The sequence below is a fragment of the Hemiscyllium ocellatum genome, chromosome 25, assembly GCF_020745735.1.
Source record: "Hemiscyllium ocellatum isolate sHemOce1 chromosome 25, sHemOce1.pat.X.cur, whole genome shotgun sequence".
Taxonomy (NCBI): Eukaryota; Metazoa; Chordata; class Chondrichthyes; order Orectolobiformes; family Hemiscylliidae; genus Hemiscyllium; species Hemiscyllium ocellatum.
In genome coordinates this window covers 32,570,362-32,591,492 of record NC_083425.1, presented here as the reverse complement: position 1 = coordinate 32,591,492, position 21,131 = coordinate 32,570,362, and the positions used below count along the sequence as shown (strand labels likewise).

At 37.7% G+C, this 21,131-nt stretch overlaps 1 protein-coding gene across 4 annotated transcripts in view; it reads left to right on the top strand.

The window, feature by feature from the left end:
* The window catches only part of LOC132827623 (septin-9-like), a 289,777-nt gene extending 269,415 nt beyond the window's left edge, over positions 1-20,362 (top strand). For all 4 annotated transcript variants that reach the window (XM_060844189.1, XM_060844191.1, XM_060844192.1 and 1 more), the window contains 3 exons: positions 2,181-2,277; positions 18,287-18,338; positions 19,283-20,362. In XM_060844189.1, coding sequence (XP_060700172.1) covers positions 2,181-2,277; positions 18,287-18,338; positions 19,283-19,412 — 279 coding nt within the window. In that variant the 3' untranslated portion in view covers positions 19,413-20,362. The remainder of the gene's footprint in view (positions 1-2,180; positions 2,278-18,286; positions 18,339-19,282) is intronic.
* Positions 20,363-21,131: the final 769 nt, after the last annotated feature.

Genomic DNA, 21,131 nt, shown 5'->3' with positions numbered 1-21,131 from the left:
CTGGACACCATGGGCCATATAGCATGGCCAATCCACTTAACCTGCACATCTTTGGACTGTGGAAGGAAAATGGCCCACCTCCTTTGTGAATAATATATCTTAATGACTTGGATGAGGCAAGTGGATACATTATTGACAAGTTTATAGATGAGATAAAAATAGGTGGGAAGGCTGACGGTTTCTGAAGAGTAATATAATTCGGTTTAGTGAGCAGGCAAAAACTGGAAGGATGGAATGAAAAGTGGGAAAGTCTAAGGTTATCCACTTTGCCAAGAAGAATGAAGTATTAGAGGAGCTGAATATTATTATTTTAAATGGGAAAGCACTGCACAATGCTGAACATGGCGGGATTTGTGAGCCCTTATGCCTAATCACAAAAACCAAGCAGACAAGTTCAGCAAGTAATAGAAAAGGCAAATAGAATGTTGGCCTTTATTTCAAAGGGAATGGGGATCTTGCTAAAATTATACAAGGCACTTATTAGAACACACCTAGAATTTACATTTTATTCATTCGTAGGATGAGGACATCACTGGCTAAGTCAGCGTTTTTTTTTCCCCAGAGGGCATTTAAGAGTCAGCCATATTGTTGTGGGTCTGGAATTACATGTAGGTCAAGTAAGGATGGAGTTTCCTTCCCTAAAGGAGATTAGTGAACCAGATGGGTTTTTCTGAAATTGACAATGGATTCATGATCATCATTAGACTCTGAATTCCAGATATTTATTGAATTCAAATCTAAGTGGTGGGGTTCAAACCTGGATCCCCAGGACATTACCTGGGTCTCTGGACTAATGGTCCTGCCACAGAACCAGTAGGCCATCAACTCTCCAATATCTTCAATATCTTGAACATTCTGGACCCTTTGCATATGGAAATGTATACAAGCATTAGAGGCAGTCCAGAGAAGTCTCACTAAGTTGATCCCAGGTATGGAGGGATTTTCTTGAGAGATTGAATCGGTTGGACTTATTAGAATTTAGAAGAATGAGAAGAGAACTTAATGAAACATACTAGACTTTTAGAGATTTAACCAGGTCAATACAGGGAGGTTTTTTCCCCTTGTGGGAGAGTCTAGGACCAAGGGGCAATGTTTGGGATAAGAGCTTGCCCGTTTAAGATAGCGAGGAGGAGTTTTTTCTGATGGCAGCGAATTTGTGGAATTCTTCATTGTACAGGCTGGATTGTTAAGGATATTTAAGCCTGAGGTAGACAGGTTTTTAGTCAGTGAGGGAGTTATGTGGAAAAGTCAAGAAGGTGAAGTTGAGGATTATCAGATCAGCCATGATCTCATTGAATAGCAGAGCAGACTTAATGGGCCAAATGGCCAACTTTAGCTCTTGTGTGTCATGGTCTAATGGATCTTTTCTTTCTTCCAAGGCATTGAACTTACTCCATCAATTTGTTTCTTTGACCTTGCGATAGCCAAAATGGGATCTGGTCAAAGTTTGCAGAGAGATTAACTGGTTCTGCTGATTTTTGAGTTTCTCATCTGTGCGAATCAAACCCTAAGTCCTTTTCCTTGTTAGAAATATAGGGTGGGATTACTAAATTCTGATCCCATTTGCAATTTTCAAAGCTCCAGAGACCCCTTCTTATTCTGCACAATTCTGGCCTCCGATGCTCCTTTCTTGGTATCACTGGGGTAGAGATTGCACTTGTGTGAAAGGCTCTGGGGTTTACTTTACCTTTCATAGCTAGGCAGGATGAATGACAGCCATAGATCAGGAGTTTGACTACTACTATTTGTTGAGCTCATTGTTTGGGTATCCTGAACCAACCTATAACTGGGGATTGCAATGGCAGTTGAAGAATTACTTGCTGAATGTAGTTTAGGATGATTTGAGCTGGCATCACTCCTGTCTAATCCTGTTTTCTTTTGTTTCTGCCCACTGTTTCTGCCAGATTGACTCTATGGCTGTGAAACCTGTGGTTTGAAGACTTGGCTGATGCTGGTTCATGTAAAAATTGTTAATTTTTTTTAACAATTACTATCTCCACAATTAAATTGAAAACCAACAGAGACAAAACAGGGCTTATGGGATCAATGAGGAGGCAAAGTCTGGCATATCGTTGTAGACATGTGAGAACTTGGGCCAGATTAAGAGAAAACAAACTAACATTTAGACAGAAACCATCTTCAACTTGACATAATGCATATTTTGCTTTCCTGTTATTTAGGAAATGGTGCCTTTTGCTGTGGTTGGAAGTAATCTCGAGTACCAGGTAAATGGAAGGAGAATCCTTGGCCGAAAAACAAAGTGGGGAACTATTGAAGGTAATTAAAAGAAGCATTTTTATTATTAAACTCCTAATTGCAGAATTGAGTCATAAAATGTTACAATAGATAAATAGCTGATCAAAATTTCTACTCTGCCAGATTTTTTCCATATAAGGAATTAAGTCATTTGCACTGTTATCTATCTGTCTTTTAATATTCCATTTTTTAAGCAACAATCTAGATCCCTTTTTAAATGATTTATGCATTCTGATTCAATAAATTTGTGCAAACCATATCTTAGAAAAATAAATTTTATTTTCTATCCTCCTTGTTTTTGTGATGATCTTAAATTACTTACATTTTGATATCCCTAAGAGCTCCAACAAACCACTATCATTTCCATTATTGCTGGTTCTAAACAAAACCTGAGTTGTCTCACCTTTGTTAACCTATTAATCTTGTAATATTTTCATAAATCTATGCATCTTTATCTTTATCTTTTACTTTTATGATCACTTGCAAAATATACTCAACATTTTATCCGTGGCCTAAATTAGGCTTTATGGTAAATTTCAGGCTATCATTGCAGTGGTTCTGTTCGCCGAGCTGGAAGTTTTTGTTGCAAACGTTTCGTCCCCTGGCTAGGCGACATCATCAGTGCTGTGGAGCCTCCTGCGAAGCGCTTCTTTGATGTTCCTTCCGGCATTTATAGTGGTCTGTCCTTGCCGCTTCCGGGTGTCAGTTTCAGCTGTCCGCTGTAGTGATTGGTATATTGGGTCCAGGTCGATGTGTCTGTTGATGGAATTTGTGGATGAATGCCATGCCTCTTGCAAGGACTGCACAAAACACTATATAGGACAAACAGGAAGACCGCTAACAATCCGCATACATGAACACCAACTAGCCACGAAACGACACGACCAGCTATCCCTAGTAGCCACACACTCAGACAACAAGCAACATGAATTCGACTGGGAAAACACTACTATCATAGGGCAAGACAGACAGAGAACGGCCAGGGAATTCCTAGAGGCATGGCATTCATCCACAAATTCCATCAACAGACACATCGACCTGGACCCAATATACCAATCACTACAGCGGACAGCTGAAACTGACACCCGGAAGCGGCAAGGACAGACCACTATAAATGCCGGAAGGAACATCAAAGAAGCGCTTCGCAGGAGGCTCCACAGCACTGATGATGTCTCCTAGCCAGGGGACGAAACGTTTGCAACAAAAACTTCCAGCTCGGTGAACAGAACCACTACAACAAGCACCTGAGCTACAAATCTTCGCACAAACTTTCAGGCTATCAATTTGTCTTCAATTCCATGTCCCTAACTTCAAAGTCATCTTTTACATTTGACTTCCTGCTTTATCTAATTTTGCAAAGACCACTTTAATAACCTAATGGTTCTGCCTGCTTAAAGTTTTGCTAAGTTTCTTTACATTCTTGAATAAGTAAACCCCTCTAGTTTTAATGTTAAAACTGCATTGTCCTCCATTCTTCCTGTTTTACACTTTCTGCTGACCAATGCTTTGCACATAAATTGGTGTCAGCAGCAAGTTCCAATGTGATTTCCTGAAATGCTGAGTTGAGAGTATTTATTTAGTCGAAGACCAGTCATGTTAGACCGTACACAGAACATGATTCACTACATGGTTTCAATTGAAGAAGTTCTATCCTCTGCCATTAACTCTATCCTTGCCCGTGAGGCCAAATTCTGCATTGTTACAAGTAGTATTGTTTTTACAGAATTTTCTAACTGTTAAAAGAAGATAAACTAACCTATAATTTCTTCTGTCCTATTTGCCTTTCTCCAGTTCTCTGATCCAATTGTCATTTCAAAATAAAATTGGAAAATTTATCACCAGAGTCACCATTAATTCTTCGGAATTTCCATAGGATACTAGGATTTAAATTGTCAGCTCCTGCTGATCTCTTCACCTTAAGATTTATTTTAAGTTCATTTTACTGTGAATAGTAAATTTCATTACTTATTCTACATTCAAATTTTCCTCCATAGTATTGTGACATTTTTTGTGACTCAGCACCTCTAGTTGCTATCTTTATGCACATCATTGATATAAACTAATTGATCTCTTATAGAGGGCTTTAAACCATGAAGCATTTTGTTGACTTCTTGGTCCTCACCCCTGCCAGCTGGTTATTCACTTGTCCTCCTGTTCCCTCTCTACTGAAGACTGTCTTTTTCTTTCCCCTCCCCCCACACACACACACTTAGTAAAGTTAAGTTACCAACCTAGAGATGATTGTCCAATAGAAACATCTTTACTGCACACTGTATACTCATCATGCAGCTTAAACATTTTCTAATAGTGAGTCAAAATGTTGTAATTAGCCACTTGTTGCAAGTTGGACTTCTGCATTTGTTGAATGGCTATACTTCTATCAGCTCCTGGCAACAAACTATTTGAGTATTAGTTTAGTTTTATATGTTGATCTGACTATTCTTTTATACAGCTAAGCTGTACGGAATTTAGATACAAATCTGCTTGTTATTTCTTTCCAAGCAAACTGCATTATTCACAGTTAGATCTTCTAACCACAAGACAGCTTTTAAAAAGTTGATTCTATCTTATGGTTTCCTGAAAGAAGAAACTGCTGTAAGAAAGATGGTAAATGTAATCTTTCACAGAACTGTTCTCCGTTCAAGCTAAATAGGCTGAAATTCAAATAATGTAATTTCTTCTCATAATTTAAAAAGAAAAGTTGGTTTCTAGTTTGAGGTTTTCACATTATGTTTGACTGAATCCATTTCTCTACTCTCCTTGTTCTTGTTCCACCCCAGAGCAGCTTGGTTTCTGATTGTTACTAATTTGAATCAGATGTTCTTTGTTTTGGTTTTCTTTACTGTTTGTAATGTCCTCCTTCATCAATATGCCCAGTAATCTAGATATTACTGTGATGAATCTTCACAAATGTAGCAGCCATTTGCATTTTTACGATAACATCTAAACGTAGCAACATCTCCCAAGGCACTTAACAGGAATGTTACCAAACAAAATTTGAAACGGAGACGCAAGCATAGTTAGTGCAGACTGAGTCAAAACAAAAGGTTCTGGGTGTGTTTTAAAGGAAGATTGGGAAATATAGAGAATAAAGAAGTAACCTTGGATGTTGGAGACTTTGAAGGCACTTCTATCAATGGTGGAAATAAGTAAGCTCAGAAATGAACAAGAATTGAATGGGTGCACATGCCGTGGAGGTTTGGAAGGAGAGTTGCAGAGATGGGAAAAGACACAACCATCAGATTTGAAAGCAAAGATGAGAATTTTTTAAATCATTTTCTTTGGGAGCCAAAGTAGGTCAGTGTTACAACTAAGTAGAGCGGGGGTGGGGGCAGGGGGAATTGTTGGGTGGTAACAAGGCTTCCCTTTGGTTTTATTTCTTCTTTGACTAACAGGTTTGTAAGTAAAGGATGTGCTTATTCAGTTAAATGAGTATTTAATTACTTTTGTACATATCTGTGAAAGAGATGCACAGAAACTGGTGTCCTCGAATTCGTTGAATACAAACAGAATAAGAGAGAACACCAAAATTAATGGATTTGCATATAGTGAGGAGGATTGACAAAGGATGCAGCGGGAAAATTGTTTGCAGATTTAGACAGGTAGTGGCAGACAGAGTTTAATCCAGACAAATACAAGGTTATGCATTTCAGAACATCAAATTTTGGTGTGATTTATACAGCAAATGGCACAATCCTTAGGAGCATTGAAATACTGAGGAATCTGGACATACAGGTCCACAAATCCCTGAAAGTGACAGCGCCAGTCGATAAGGTGGTCAAGAAGGCATACAATATGCTTGCCCTCATCAGTTGGGGCATTGAATATAAAAGTTGGCAAGTTATGGTACAGTTACATAAAATTTTAATAAGGCTGTATTTGGAATATTGCATGCTGGTCACACAACCAGAAGGATGTAGATGCTTTGGACAGGGTGCAGAGATAGTTTACCAGGAAGGTGTCTGGTCTAGAGGGTTTTAGTAATGAGGAGAGGTCAGATAAACTGATTGATTGCTTTCACTGGAAAGACAGAGGCTGAGGGTTGACCTGATAAGTCTACAAAATTTTGGAAGGTTTAGATAGGGTGAATAGTTAGAGGCTTTTTCCAGGGTGGGAATGTCAACTAAAAGAGGGCACAGGTTCACGTTGAGGAAAGTTCAGGGGCGCAGTGCACAGAACATGTATCAAACAGGGGGTGGTGGTTGCCTGGAATGCACTGCCAGTGGAGGTGGTAGAAGAAGGAACTTTAGCAACATTTAAGGCCTCTCTTGATAGACACCTGAATGGGAGGCAATCAGAGGGATAGAAATCACATGATCAATAAGTAGCCAGACTAAATAAGGAGTAGGAATTGGCACAGGCTTGGCGGATCAAAGGGCCTGTTCATGTGGTGTATTGTATTGAATGATATTGATTGTACTTAAGTTCTTGAAAATGTTCCGCATTAGAGGTTCACACGTGCATTTACAGATACTTGGATCTTGAAAGGTCAGCGACTTGGGTAGCTTTTAGGCTGAACTCTGTGGTCTTCTAGGTCTGGTATTAAAGTGAGAGAGCATTGATAGTCAATTTATTTCTGCATCCAGAGGCAACAGCAGTAGGCTGATTCTTCGCTCTTGCCTGTTATTGGAGATACGTTAAGCAGGTGATAAAGCTCAAACCTAGCAAGGTGAATGGCGCAAGAGAAACATGGTTTTGGGTTATCACTGTTTCTATTTTCTGTTGGATGATTTGCAGTTCCTTAAACACAGAGGCTTAGCTGGCTCATCACACAACCCCCCTCTCCATCTGTCCAGTGACAAAAATGCAGTCAGGGTGAGTGGATTCAGGTTCAGGTGTGTGTTGCTGGAAAAGCACAGCAGGTCATGCAGCATCCTCGGAGCAGGAGAATAGACGTTTCAGGTATAAGCCCTTTATCAAGCATGAGGCTTGTGGTCTGGATTTGTAGTGGTTATCCTGTTCAGGTCAAAACTGTTGGTCTGAATGTGGTCAGGAGTTCATGTGGGATCAGACGGTTCTGTAGACAGGCACTGGGAAAGGAGATGTGGCTGTGGTAGCGAGTTTACTTGAGGTCGTGGCTGAAGAGCTTCAGGGCAGAGCAGATGACATAGGGGTGTCGTGAGAGAGAGACTCTTGCATAGAGAGGAGGAGAACTTCTTCAAGGTAAACATCCTTCAAAGTGGCTTTGCAGTAAAGATAAAATCAATAGGAGAAAGGACTGCAGATGCTGGAGATCAGAGTTGAGAGTGTGGTGCTGGAAACGCACAGCAGGTCAGACAGCATCCGAGGAGAAGGAGAGTCAATGTTTCTGGCATAAGCCTCTCAACGGTAATGAGGCTTGTGGTTGTCTGGTTTACATGATTGGAATACTTTGCACATTCAATTTCTAGCCAGAAACCTATTGTTCAAATGGCTTTATCTAATGTATTGTTCCCACCCTGTTGAGAAAATGGGTGATCTTCACAGGGTTTTGTTAATGACAGTTACTTCCTAATAGGTTTTGGCAGGGATGCATGAGACTATATAGAACTAGGAAGTAACTGATGGTTTTAGATTATCAAGAAATAGTTAGGTGACTGAGTCTGTGCACATATAGGTAGGAAGCAGTGATGTTGGAGCTTGTGTGTGAACTCAAAATAAAACTGATTGGAAAAGTATATGATTGGTTTTTTAACATTGATATTTTGCAAGGGCTCTCTTCATACAACTTCAAAGTAATTCCTCCTGTGGCAACGCTTTTTTCAGACAGTTTGTCACCATTTCAAAGGGTCTGGATTATAGACAGTGCAATGATAAGAAAGTGCAGCCAAATTTGACTTCGAATTCCAACACACTAAAATGTGATTTTAGTATCCTAAAAATCAAATTAGTAGTTTTCAGTCAGTGTATTAAAAATGTTTTGATACAAAGCGTATCACAGTATCAGTAACATAGTTTGATGTCCAGTACAACTAGTAAACCAGGATAATTCTGAATATTCACATTACATTCAGATTTCTGCATATAATGTGTGTAAATATTTACTAACCCTTTTGATCTGCAGAACTTAATTAGAGGAAATTGAATTAAATGTTATTTACTCATAATTTCTAAATACATTTTCTACTGTTCAAAAAATTACTTGTTTTATTCATTACTGGTTAAAATGAAAGTTGTAGTTATCCTTGTACCCCAAAGGCATTTCTTTTACACTTTCAATCTGCTCCCCATTACACAAATCCAGAGTCATTGCTGTCTGCCATATATTTTTTCATAGTCATACAGCACAGAAACAGACCCTTCAGTCCAATGAGTCCATGACAAACATAATTCCAAACTAAACTCTTCCCACCTGCCTGCTACTGTTCCATATCTGTCCAAACATATCTTATACATGTACTTATTCAAGATGTCTTTTAAACATTGTAATTATACATACACCCACCACTTCCTCAGGAAGTTCATTCCATATGTAAACCACCCTCTGTTTAAAAAAAAATTCCCCTCATGTCACCTTTAAATCTCTCTTCTCTCACCTTCAAAATGTTCCCTCTAGTCTTGAAATCCCCATCCTTAGAAGAAGACAGCTACCATTAACTCTATCGATATATGTCTCATTATTTTATAAACTTCTATTGGTTGTATCTTAACCTCCTATGCTCCAGTGAAAAAAGTCCCAGCCTATCCAGCCTTTTTTCCATACCTGGCAACATCCTGGTAAATTTCTCCTGAACCCTCTCCAGCTGATCATATCCTTCCTGTAAATGGGTGACAAGACTAGACACCGTATTCCAGAAGAGGCATCACCAATGCCCTGTTTAACCACAACATAATGTCCCAACTCCTGTACTCAAACAACTGAGCAATGAAGACAAGTGTACCGAATTTTTTTTAACATCCTGTCAATATGTGACACAAAGTTCAATGAATTATGGACCTGAAACCCACAGGTCCCTCTGTTCTGCAACACTCCCCATGGCCCTAATATTAATTTTATAAGCCCTACCCTTGTTTGTTGTACCAAAATGCAGCTCACCACCACCAGCACCTTAAAGGCATCTAGGGGCAGGCAATAAATGCTGACGAGCCGGTGACACCTTCAGCCCACAAGTGAATTTTTTAACAAAATGCAATATCACTCATTTGTCCAGATTGAACTCCATCTGCCATTTTTCAGCCCATTGACCCATTAGGTCAAGGTCCTTTTGTAATCTTAAACCACCTTCACTTTCTACTATGCCATCAATCTGTAAACTTATTAATCATGCCTTCTGTATAGTCATCCAAATCATTTATACAAACGGCAAACAAAAGATGACCCAGAACCAATCCCTGTGAATGTTTTGTTTAATTTTTACAGGAGCATTCTAACAAGTTTAAGGAATGGTTTGAGAGAGAAATTCAAATGTAAATCTAATATAAGGAAAGAAAAATAGTCAAAGAACTGAATGAGAGTTGTAGAACATTTGACGCAAGATTCTTTTGGAGAAGCTTCAATAAACAATATGCAAGGTTTTTGTTACCACACAGAATACTGAGCAATTAGTTTTCCCTTTTTGCTTTGTTTAATAATGGTCCAAGCAGACCTATATGTTTCATGTGGTGGCAAGATATTCAATAATCATAGTACTCCCTGAAATGGTTTCCCTCTTACTATGCTACTGACATGCACTTTTCACGTTAATTTGGAGCTCTGTCAAACTGTGATGAAAAGGGAATGAAGCCTATTTTAGGTTTTCAATCACTTGGGTCCCTATCTGCAATCAACAAGCTAATGTCTAACACTAAAACTTCTCAGCAATTAAAGTAAAATTGGTGGCTTGGTTCTGCTATGTTGCAGTTGTGAACCCAGTTTTGAATGATGCAGTAGCTTATTATTATTTATTGTGGTTCAAACGCAGTAACATTAAGCAATTCACTGTGTGTGATTGCAAACCTCATCCTGGATACCAACTGATCTCTCCACTCTGAATATAAGTGTTCACTTAACTGCAATAATGATAATATGACACTTTTGAGGTTCAAGGAACATCAATAAAGCTTCAACAGCAAATTAATTTATTTATCACTCCACTTGTCCCTTGTTTGATCTTTTGTACACCTAATACTGTTGTAATGGAATATAACTATTTTACAACATTGTCCTGACAATTGCTGCTACTAATTTTACACATTTGTATCTTGAAATTTGTTTGTCAATTTATTTGAATATCTCAATTTTAACATTGATCATAATCCAGAAATCTAATTTACTGTTAAAGTTGGTCATATATTTCCTTCCCTTCTGGTGTCAGATGAGGTACTGGTGTTGCATTTAGAAAAGGACATTTAATTTCCATTAATTTCCTCTAATGGTTGGTCAAATGTACTGGGTGTGCCTTATTCTGCTGCAAACTAGAAACTGCAATTGACTCTGGATCAGTTGTTAATTTTAAAGCTACGACTGAGAGATTTTTGTTAGCTAAAACATGTGAATGGATATAAGGCAAAGGTGAACATACTGAGTTTGGTCACAGATCAGTACTGGTTGGAGGATGAAAAAGCAACCTCTCTTTTTTCCTCTGTTCTGATTCTTTGCCAGTAGACTGATGCCACATTGGTTCCATTGTAATGATGGTAAAAACAAGGCTGGAAACTAGATTCTAGATTAGAGCGGTGCTGGAAAAGCACAGCAGTTCAGGCAGCATCCGAGGAGCAGGAAAATCGACGTTTTGGGCAAAAGCCCTTTATCAGGAATAGAGGCAGGAGTGCCTGCAGGGTGGAGAGACCCTGCAGGCACTCCTGCCTCTATTCCTGATGAAGGGCTGTTGCCCGAAACTTCGATTTTCCTGCTCTTCGGATGCTGCCTGAACTGCTGTGCTTTTCCAGCACCGCTCTAACCTAGAGTCCATTGTAATGATGGCTGAGCCTAATTTTCAGTGTTTCAGAACTAGTCATTCTATCACCGGGAATGCACCCCACACAGGACAGAATTTCTGAACTGCTGTCAATCCAACTAATGGCAATGCAATTCACTGAGTATCTTGTGATCATAAGTTGTTGATTGATCTGCTCATTAATAATGAGGAACATGTGATGTTCAGCTGATGTTTTCCAATAAATTTGGACCAATGTTTGGAGTAGCTAAAGAATTTGCTATTTCTGCTTTATCCAACATCAGAACCTATTTGGCTATGCCTGATTTCTCTCTCTCTCTTTCTGTTTCATGTAACATTCTGGGCCTTGGAGTTGTTCAACATGTTCTCCAACTCTTACTATGCATTTTTCAATGTATTACTGTTAATTCCACTTAATGTTTACCTCATTAAGATCAATCTCCTAGTTATATGTATTCTGTGTTTAAAAACGTTTCAGGTTCTCAACAATTTTTTTTCTGGGTGTGTTTTCTACTTTGCATTACTTAATAGTGTAATAGTGGTCTATGTAAAATATTAAGATGTGCAGGTCTCCATATTGGAATAGCAAGGGAACTTCATTAAGGATTTAAAAATAAAGTAGTAGTTTTTAATTGTTTTGATGGCATAACCATACACAAACCAATTTAACCTCTTCAGAACCAAAGGCAATCCTTATAAGAAACTCCTTCAGCTGCACATATCTGGCCCTCAGACCAAACACAGGACCTGATATACATTCATGATGTTGCCACAGATCCTAATTTTTCAGCACTTCAGCTCGTAACCCTTCATGCAATCAGTCTGCTGTTTATTTGTATTATTACTGTCTTTGTACTGTAGAATTTTAAAATCTCTTCCTATACTAACAATGCCTTTCCCAGTTTTCTATGTTGACTGGTACCACAACTTTAATTATTGGTATTAACAGTTTTTGAGGATATAATCTTTGTTCCTGAAGAATTTTAAATAATTAATTAACCAAGGTGAACAGACATTTTTGCACTGAGGGCGTGTTCTCTGGGTGGTATCTTTATATGGCAATCTCATTGTCTTCACCAGTTGGGGCTCTTCTAGAAGTTTCCATTGTTTTCTGTCTTCCACCTATACTGTTTTTGCCAGGCTGCATATCATTAAGTCACCTATTGATGTGTCACTGCTGTTGATGTGCTTATATATCATATAGATTGTTTTGTAATGTACTTCCAGAATGGAAGCAGTGCCAAAGGCATTTAGTGAAATCTCGCTCTGCTTTTGCCACCTTTTTGCCTTGGAGGTTATCATTTCCGATTTCGCATTTGACTGCTTCTTAATCCCTTTTCCTTCTTATTGCCTGAGTGATTTCATTTCTCTGCTGTGCACATTTTATCAGTTTTTTGGCTGCTCTCCTTCAGTCAGCTGCCGTTATTTGCAAGCTATGTATTACAGCTAGGATTATCTGTTACTCTACAAATTATTTCATGATTATTAGTAATTCTGCCAATTTTTCAAACTTATGATATTTTAATATCCTATATTTATTCATTTTCTATCTTCAGTAAATGTTGCTTGCATAGTATGTCAACCTAAAGTTTCATTGCTGTATTACTTAAGTTTATTCATTATCTTCAGATTCTCTCCCTCTTTAAAATTGTTCGTATTTCAATAATTATTCCCAAATAATATATAAAATCAATCATTTCTTCCCAGTTTTTAATTTCACATGTCAACCCACTGTTTGTTCTATTTTCTGTGAGACTACTGGAGAAAACAGGAGAGATGAAATTTGAAAATTATTATAATATACTTTGTATGTTTTAAGGTTTTGTTTACTTAATTGACGCATCCACTGTTAAACTGCACAGGGAAATTTTTTTTTGTGTGTAACAGCAAATCGTGGACAGTTCACAAACTTCATTACAATTGATATTTAGAATCTAATTTAATGAGTTGATTCATTGCATTGTCGATAGTTCATTCGGAGTTTTTCTCCTTAAATACTCGTAACAAAATGCCTTAGCAGAGGAGCATAGCTACATCTGAATTAGGGACAGGAGTAGACCATTTGGCCTCTTTAGCATGTCCTGTCGTTTGATAAAATCATGGCTGATCTGATTGAGAGTTCTGTTTGCTGTCTCCACTTCAATCTTTGACTCCCTTTATTGATCAAGAACCTATCTAGCCCAGCCTTAAATACGGCATAGCCTAGTCTTAACTACAGCATAACCCTGCCTCTGCTGCTGTCTGGTGCCTGGAATGCAATTGCTTATTCATCGGCCATGCACCCAAACTTCTGACATTTTCACTCAATAACTAATCATTCCTCAGGGTGATGCGCAATCAAATCAAACCATTCAGTTTTATTTACTTCCAATCAGATGGTTCATGGTAGCACAAGTGAAAACCGTGAAGAAGAAAAAAACTAGCTCACGTTTATCTAGTGCTCTTCACACTAATAATGTACCAAAATAATTTACAGGCAATTAATACTTAATTCAAGAATATTCACTGTTGTAAGAAAAAACAAGCCAAATTATGTACAGCCAGGACCTATGATTGTTTAGTATTGTTTAAAGATGCACGTTTAACCAAGAAACTGTTGCCTATTGTGACTGAATAGAATTGTACAGAAAGAAAATGTCTTGCCTTTTAAATCTCCTTTCAGGACTTTGGGACTTCCTTGTATAGTATCTGTGTAAAACTGTATAACCATAGCAACTTTTTTCTCCAGCTGATGGGGCAATCAGGCTTCAACTTAATGTTTCTTCCTACTAATTTAGATGTAGCTATGCTCCTGTTCTAATGATTTGGACATGCCGACGTTGGACTGGGCTGTACAAAGTTAAAAGATTACACAACACCAGATTATAGTCCAACAGGTTTAATTGGAAGCACTAGCTTTCAGAGCACTGCTCCTTCATCAGATGGTTTTCCACAACCACCTGATGAAGGAACAGCACTCTGAAAGCTAGTGCTTCCAATTAAACCTGTTGGACTATAACCTGGTGTTGTGTGATTTTTAACTCCAGTTCTAAAGCATTTTGATAATAGTTTTTCAGGACTAAAACTCCCAACTGAACTATCAACGTTGCAATGAATCAACTGGTTAAACTCAGATATCATTCAGGCTGAAGTTTGTAAACTATTCATGATCTGTCTGTTGTTATGTGGAAAATTTAAAAATATTTTTCCCTTTGTGGGTCAGTAGTGAATCAGTGTGTCATGTAAGGCAACAGAAGCTGAAAAATTTAAGTAAATATTGTAGTGGATCATTTTCAAATTCTCATTTTCATTGGCACCTAAAATCAGTGCTTTTTTTTTGGAAGGGTAAGTCTAGATTTCTGATCTGAAGTACATCTTCTGACTCTGACATACCAGTGCTTAGACACCATTCCTCATGCACAGTGTGCACTATATGGAAACTGCTTCCTGTTCCATCACATCCTAACTTACAACCAAAAGAAATAAACAGAAGATGGAAAAAAAACCATCAAGTTAGTAGTACCCGCTTTCTCACCAAAATCCTTGTCCTGCACAATGCTTATCTCTCTCAAAATAAAGTGGATATTCAACATCAGAATAAAAGAACAGCTTAAACGCAGAGAAAATCAAGTACAATATGAACTTTCAGATTTATTTTTCCCATACTTTTAGAGAGATGATGCAGATTCCTCTTTGGTCCTGTTTGGTGTTGAGGCAGAATGTCGCACTTAAACTTAGAAAACCAAAGCAATTTTAGATATTTTGCTCAAGTTTCTGCTTGAATTATTTTGCATATTGCAAACAAAGTCTTCCAGTTCTAATTACAAAGTGTTTAATGTTTTTCAAAGTTGTGTTCAAAAAAATTCATGCATTTGGTGTGTGGTTTTATTAAAACAACTGCAATTAGGTTTATCATAAAGAATGGTGCCTATATTTAACCTGTCACCAACTGTGAGTACACACATTTCAAATTACTGATTCTGAAATGCTATACAGGTTCATTTAACTAATCTCAATGGTGTACAATAGTCTGTTTCATAGTAAACTCAGTTTTTATTAATATTTTTAAATATTGTCCATTTACTATGGTGATGGATTTTTTCTGGGGACATGACTGGTATTGTGGGCAATCTGAGTTTTAGAACCAGGAGATCAGATTGTTTTGGATGCAATTTGCAGTGTGGAATGCTTTTTTTTTAAAAAGGTTGCTACTGTGAGGAGGATTTTGCTGGAAAAACTAGCAAAGGCAAATGGAAACTCAAGCTGAATATCCATTTGTATGTTCTTAGGTTGTTTGACAGGTTTGACTGTAATAATTCTGAAATACACTGCTGTTAATACCTTTTTCTTTTGCAAATGGTAAGTTTAGTTAGGGTTACTAAATTAATGAGATCAAGAAAAGAAATTTGTAATTTTAAATCATTGTTGACCAAAAGCAAGATTATTTTTACCAAAGTCTGTTGCATTTTGCCAGTCGGCATCTCTAATTACAAGGAAAGGAGCAGTGATCCTCCTGATCTGTTCTCCAGAGTGACTTCTGTCCCATTTCTTTGTTGGGGAAAGAGGAGTCTGTTTGTTAGTTTCTGTGCAGCATGATCTGCATGTATTAGGGTGAAGATCTCTAATGGCAGCTCTCAGCACAGTTAGTGGCAAAGTGTATAAGAAATTTCACAGGATGTTCATTCTTATTCTATTGTATAAAGTATACCCCTTGAATTATTTTCCCTGTGTTAGGCAGTGTATAATTACCCGTAATGGAAATACGGGGCAAAATCTTAGAGGATTTTTGATTAATGTGGGCTATAGCGAGATCTGTGGTAGCATTAGATGAAAAGTCTAATCTGGTCCATGTTCATGTCGGGAGTAGTTGCTGTCACTCGGCAGTGGCAAATTACCAAATAAGAGGGAATGTTCCTTATTAACTGCCTGTTGCTGATCTGACCTGTCTTGTTAAGAGCCCTCTTGGCACATCTCTGATCCACCCACAGCAGCTCAGGCTGAACCAGCAACAAGAACACCAAAAAAACCATAAGATCCACCCATTATTTCAAATAGTTTTGGCTAAGTGCAAATACACCAATGAGTAAGAAGGCTGAGACTGCAATGCAACTTGCAGTTGGGGTGTTAAATAAAAAGCCTGTGTGTGTATAGAAAATTCTAAGCACACTAGCTTTCGGAGCATCGCTCCTTCATCAGGTGGTAGTGGGTGTGCTTCCAATTAAACCTGTTGGACTATAACCTGATGTTGTGAGATTTTTAACTTGGTATGCCCCAGTCCAACATCGGCATCTCCAAATTAGGAAATTCTATGTATTATTCTTACATAGAACAGGATTAGACTCCAAATCTTAACTATCATTCATTCTTTCTGCTAACCATACCAAAAAATTGACTTTTCAATACTTTCAATGCTTTGCTGTTGATGAGACCTTGCAGTGAACAGTTTCACAACATAAAACAGTGACAATCTGTTGGCTTTAAAATGTCTCGGCATATGTTGAGGTTGTGCAAATGCAAGGTTTTGTAAATTTTAGTTAACTTGTTTGTCAGGTGTATGCATGTGTGGCTAGCCACCTGTCTGTAAAATAGCTAATAACTATTTCTGTATTATGAATGTGAAGCCAAACCTTCCATGTAATCAGACATGCAATCTGTCACACGTTTTGCATGATTTATATGTACTTTTAACCAACCCACCCAGATATGTTGTGATGATTGTCTGGGGCATTTGGGACTTAAACCTGGACCTCTGAACCAGAGGTAGGGACACTGATACTGAACTATAAGTTCTTTGTGGGATTGTTTTCTGAAGACGAGGTAGTACTGTTGTAGTGTTATATTTTCTTCTGCCCTCTAGTGGCTATTTCAGATGAACACGTGCACAAGTTAAACGTTTTATTTATTTTCAGTGGATAAATGGAACAATTTGTGTTTGTGTAGTAGCTTACGGAAGATGTAAGATATGTTGTTTGAGAAAAAAATGGGCACTGAACCACAGGAGGAATCGTAACGATGGGTGGCAAAAGCTGTCAGGATGACCCAAAAAGTGTCACTTCAAAAAATTGCACCATATTCATTATCAAAAATCACTAGTACACATAACTATGCCTCTAGTGTTTGATATTGTTGCAGCCTCCCAAATGTTCTTTCATTGTCATTCACTGCTGATGTTAGCAAAGCAAAAGTGATCCTGTTCTCAGTGAGATTGCCTTTTAATCCTGTCTTATCCCTTTCTCAGTAAATAAAGAATTACATCCACAGTTCCAAAATCTTTGGTGGTTGTTGAGAGTAATTTTTGCTAACGCAGTATCATCGTATATAAAAAAAATGAGAAAAGCAAAAACACTTTATAAATTTGATGAGAATCTTCAAAGATTAACCCCAGTATCCAGTATGTTTTTGTCTCAGGCAGGATGTTTGAATTCTCTATTCCAGGAGGGCAGGTATGACCATTACTTGAAGCAGAAACATTACAACTTAAATTTTGGAACAAGACTACAGTGAAGATGATTTGCAATGTATTGAGTATCATAATTAAGTAGTTTACTTATTGTGGGGGTGTACACTGGATACACTGAGCTCCCAACCCATCAATCTATGTTTTGCCTACACAGAGATTGGAAACAATATCTGTATTGGTGTGATACTGGAAGCTTCAATTAGATTGTGATGGAAGTCATATTTTTGAATGATGCGCTGATAGCCATTTACTGACAAGCATATAGAGAGAGAGTAGTTTTTTATTTGTCAGTTCTACCATAGACAACTGATACAGTAAAAATGTGACAGCGTTCCTCCAGTACCGAGGGTGCTACATGGATAACACAAACTACACAATCGTACAGGGCATAAAGTGCATAAGAAGTGCAAAACACTCACATTACAGTGTAACAGCAGTGTTCTGCTGACATGCAGCACCCTCTTTGAGCAATTTCAGTTAAATAATGTATTCAATATTTGTGTACTGAAGTTTCTATTGCATTTTCATTGTTACCAACATGATCTCCCTGTTATGCATTTACAAGCTACAATGAGGCGACTGTACAAGAACAAAATAACATGAATGTAAATTAAAGTTATTCCATACAATGTAATTTTGTTTCAGACTTTAAAGTGGATGATAAAGGATAATCATTAAAACAAGAATAATCATTAAAACAAAGTACAATAAATTCTATATCTTTAATCTCTTACAGTGGAAAATATGTCTCACTGCGAATTTGCCTGTTTGCGTGATCTACTGATAAGGTGAGTTGGGAAGGAGTCTTCTGTATGGAAATCTATCTTCCTTTTGTAAATGTTGCTAGTGTGATATATCACTTCTTTTAAAAAGCAGATCAGGGTCATACAGTAATTTGCCTCATTCCTTAAGTGTCAATGTACACTTATCCATGAATTTCACAATGAAGTGGAACATCTAAATTGAAATAATAGGTGTAATTTTGCTGACTCTGAGCATCTGACCTTGTCTATTCTCATTAGTTTGTTACCCCTGCTCCCATCAGTTCAAGAAAATGTCAATTCATAAAGTTGCTGAAAGTGGGAATTGAAAATGGCATAGTGAGAGGAGTGGGGCATTTGGGACAGAAGTGTTGAAGACAGCCTCCAGGATATGTCCTTAACAATAACATTTAACAATTGGCAAACAAACGACAGAATGACTGTAGCAGAGTGAATCCAATCTCAGATCACGTGCAAAGATAAATAAGGGGTTGAGCGCGATAAAAGAGGAAAGGAAAAAGAAGAAAAAAATTGACGTTTTAAATTCCCCTTGAAAGTAGCAGGAATGAACATCAACACTTGTAAAAGCTAGTTTTTAATGAGAGTGAGGTTGAAAGTTCAATTAAGGTTCTACTAAGTTTTAGCCACAAATAGCTCATATGATTTTTGCTTTGTGAAAACTCACCGTTCAGGTCACTGATGATGAGAGAGGAAAGTGCTATTTTCACAAAGTGGTGAAACAAATTGTTTGGGAGAAAATTATCCTTTGGATATTCAAATTTAGCTGCATTCTGCTCTTTGCCTCAAATTGTTGCGTGACTTCCACATAAATAAGAGTGTGCCATTAGCATCGCCATTATTGCCAGGAAGATTCTGGCCTAATGTGGAGCTGTGATGACGAATGAATTGAACAATTTGAATTGGTTCAGTATATTACATTTCATATTCTCATTGTACTAAATATCCCTCAGGACTCACATGCAGAATCTCAAAGATGTGACCAGCTCCATTCACTATGAAGCGTACAGAGTTCAACGGCTGAGTGAGGGAAATGAGTTTTCCAATGGAATAGCAGAAAAGGATATGAACAGCAACATGTAAACTGTATATGGCTTTTCCTTCAAGCTGCTGAACTTATCTGACCAGCTAATAATTTAGATAAAAAGTATGTGGTAGTGTATCAGCACTGCTTGTCTTAAGATAATTTATTCCACACTGTGCTATTCTGTTCACAAACAAATGACTATTACACATCACAAAACTAAGTGGTGCACCCTTGCCATATTTTTGTATTGTCTTGCTTTTATTGATTATCTTTCAGACTTGCATGACACCAAAGGGGTTAAGAAATGTTTTGCAGAAAACCACGGAATTGATTTTTGTGAATGAGGTTTTTTCGTGATTAAAAATAAAATGTTCAGGGAGAAGCTTAAAACAAAATTGTTAATTTGTGAACAGAATGTTTTGGTGGATTAAAAATTGCTTTCAATACTATGGTAGTGCTAAATCTAAATATGTTCTTCAGGACAAAAAGAACAAAGTAATTGGCTCAATTATTACTATATTTATTTCCAATATATTACTAGCATGTTTCAGTATATCAAAACACGGCCAACTGAGGTATTCAAGATAATCTCAAAGGTCTCTTTGTTCCTTGGTGGCTTTAATTAGAGAGGTGAAAGATAACACATAATAGAAACATTTATATTTTGTGAAAAAGTTGGTAGTGTGGGTGTAAAAAAAAACTCTTTAATGGTGTAAACAATGTTCAACAGTGAGTCAAAGACTGCTGCTTTGCCAAAATATGTATTGCTTAATGAAAAGCTAGTTTTTGTGAAGCAAAGTGAAAAAGGAATGTCACGTTAGTCACTCAGTATTTTGAAAATGTAATTATATTGAAAATTGAAGCTTATCTTTTGTCTTTCCTTGTATGACCTTTATGTGCATTTTTTGGGGGTTTACATTCATTGTCAAATTAGACTTTTTATATAAAATAAAAATGTGTTTGATATATATTTCCTAAAATAAACATTGCAAATTTAATGTTTTAACTGCCTTTTATTTTTTGATTGCCTTTGTCACTTGTGTTGACATTTTAGTGCAGCTGAATTTGGGGGAAAAACATGTCACATTATTTCGGGTGGGTTAAGACTCTGTTTTTGAAGTTCAGAGTTTATTTATTATTTGTTGTCTTACCCTGGTTATCCTGAGAAGATAGTCATTGACTGCTGTTGTGAACCATTACAATCTATATGGGTTCAAGATAACCCAAGGGGGTGGGTGGGGGGTGGGACCCGGGAGATAGTGAGGAAAGAGATCAATCTGAGGCTTGTACAGTTGAGAACAGAAGTGAGTCAAACAGTCAGGGCAGGCAGGGACAAGGTAGGACTGACAAATTAAACAGCATTTATTTCAATGCAAGGGGCATAACAGAGAAGGCAGATGAACTCAGGGCATGGTTAGGAACATGGGACTGGGATATCATAGCAATTACAGAAACATGGCTCAGGGATGGGCAGGACTGGCCACTTAATGGTCCAGGATACAAATGCTACAGGAAGGATAGGCAGGGAGGCAAGAAAGGAGGGGGAGTGGCATTTTTGCTAAGGGATAGCATTACAGCTGTGCTGAGGGAGGATATTCCCAGAAAGACATCCAGGGAAGTTATTTGGGTGGAACTAAGAAATAACAAAGGGATGATCACCTGATTGGATTGGATTATAGACCCCCAGTAGTCAGAGGGAAATTGAAAAACAAACTTGTAAGGAGATCTCAGCTATCTGTAAGAATAATAGGGTATTTATGGTAGGGGATTTTAAC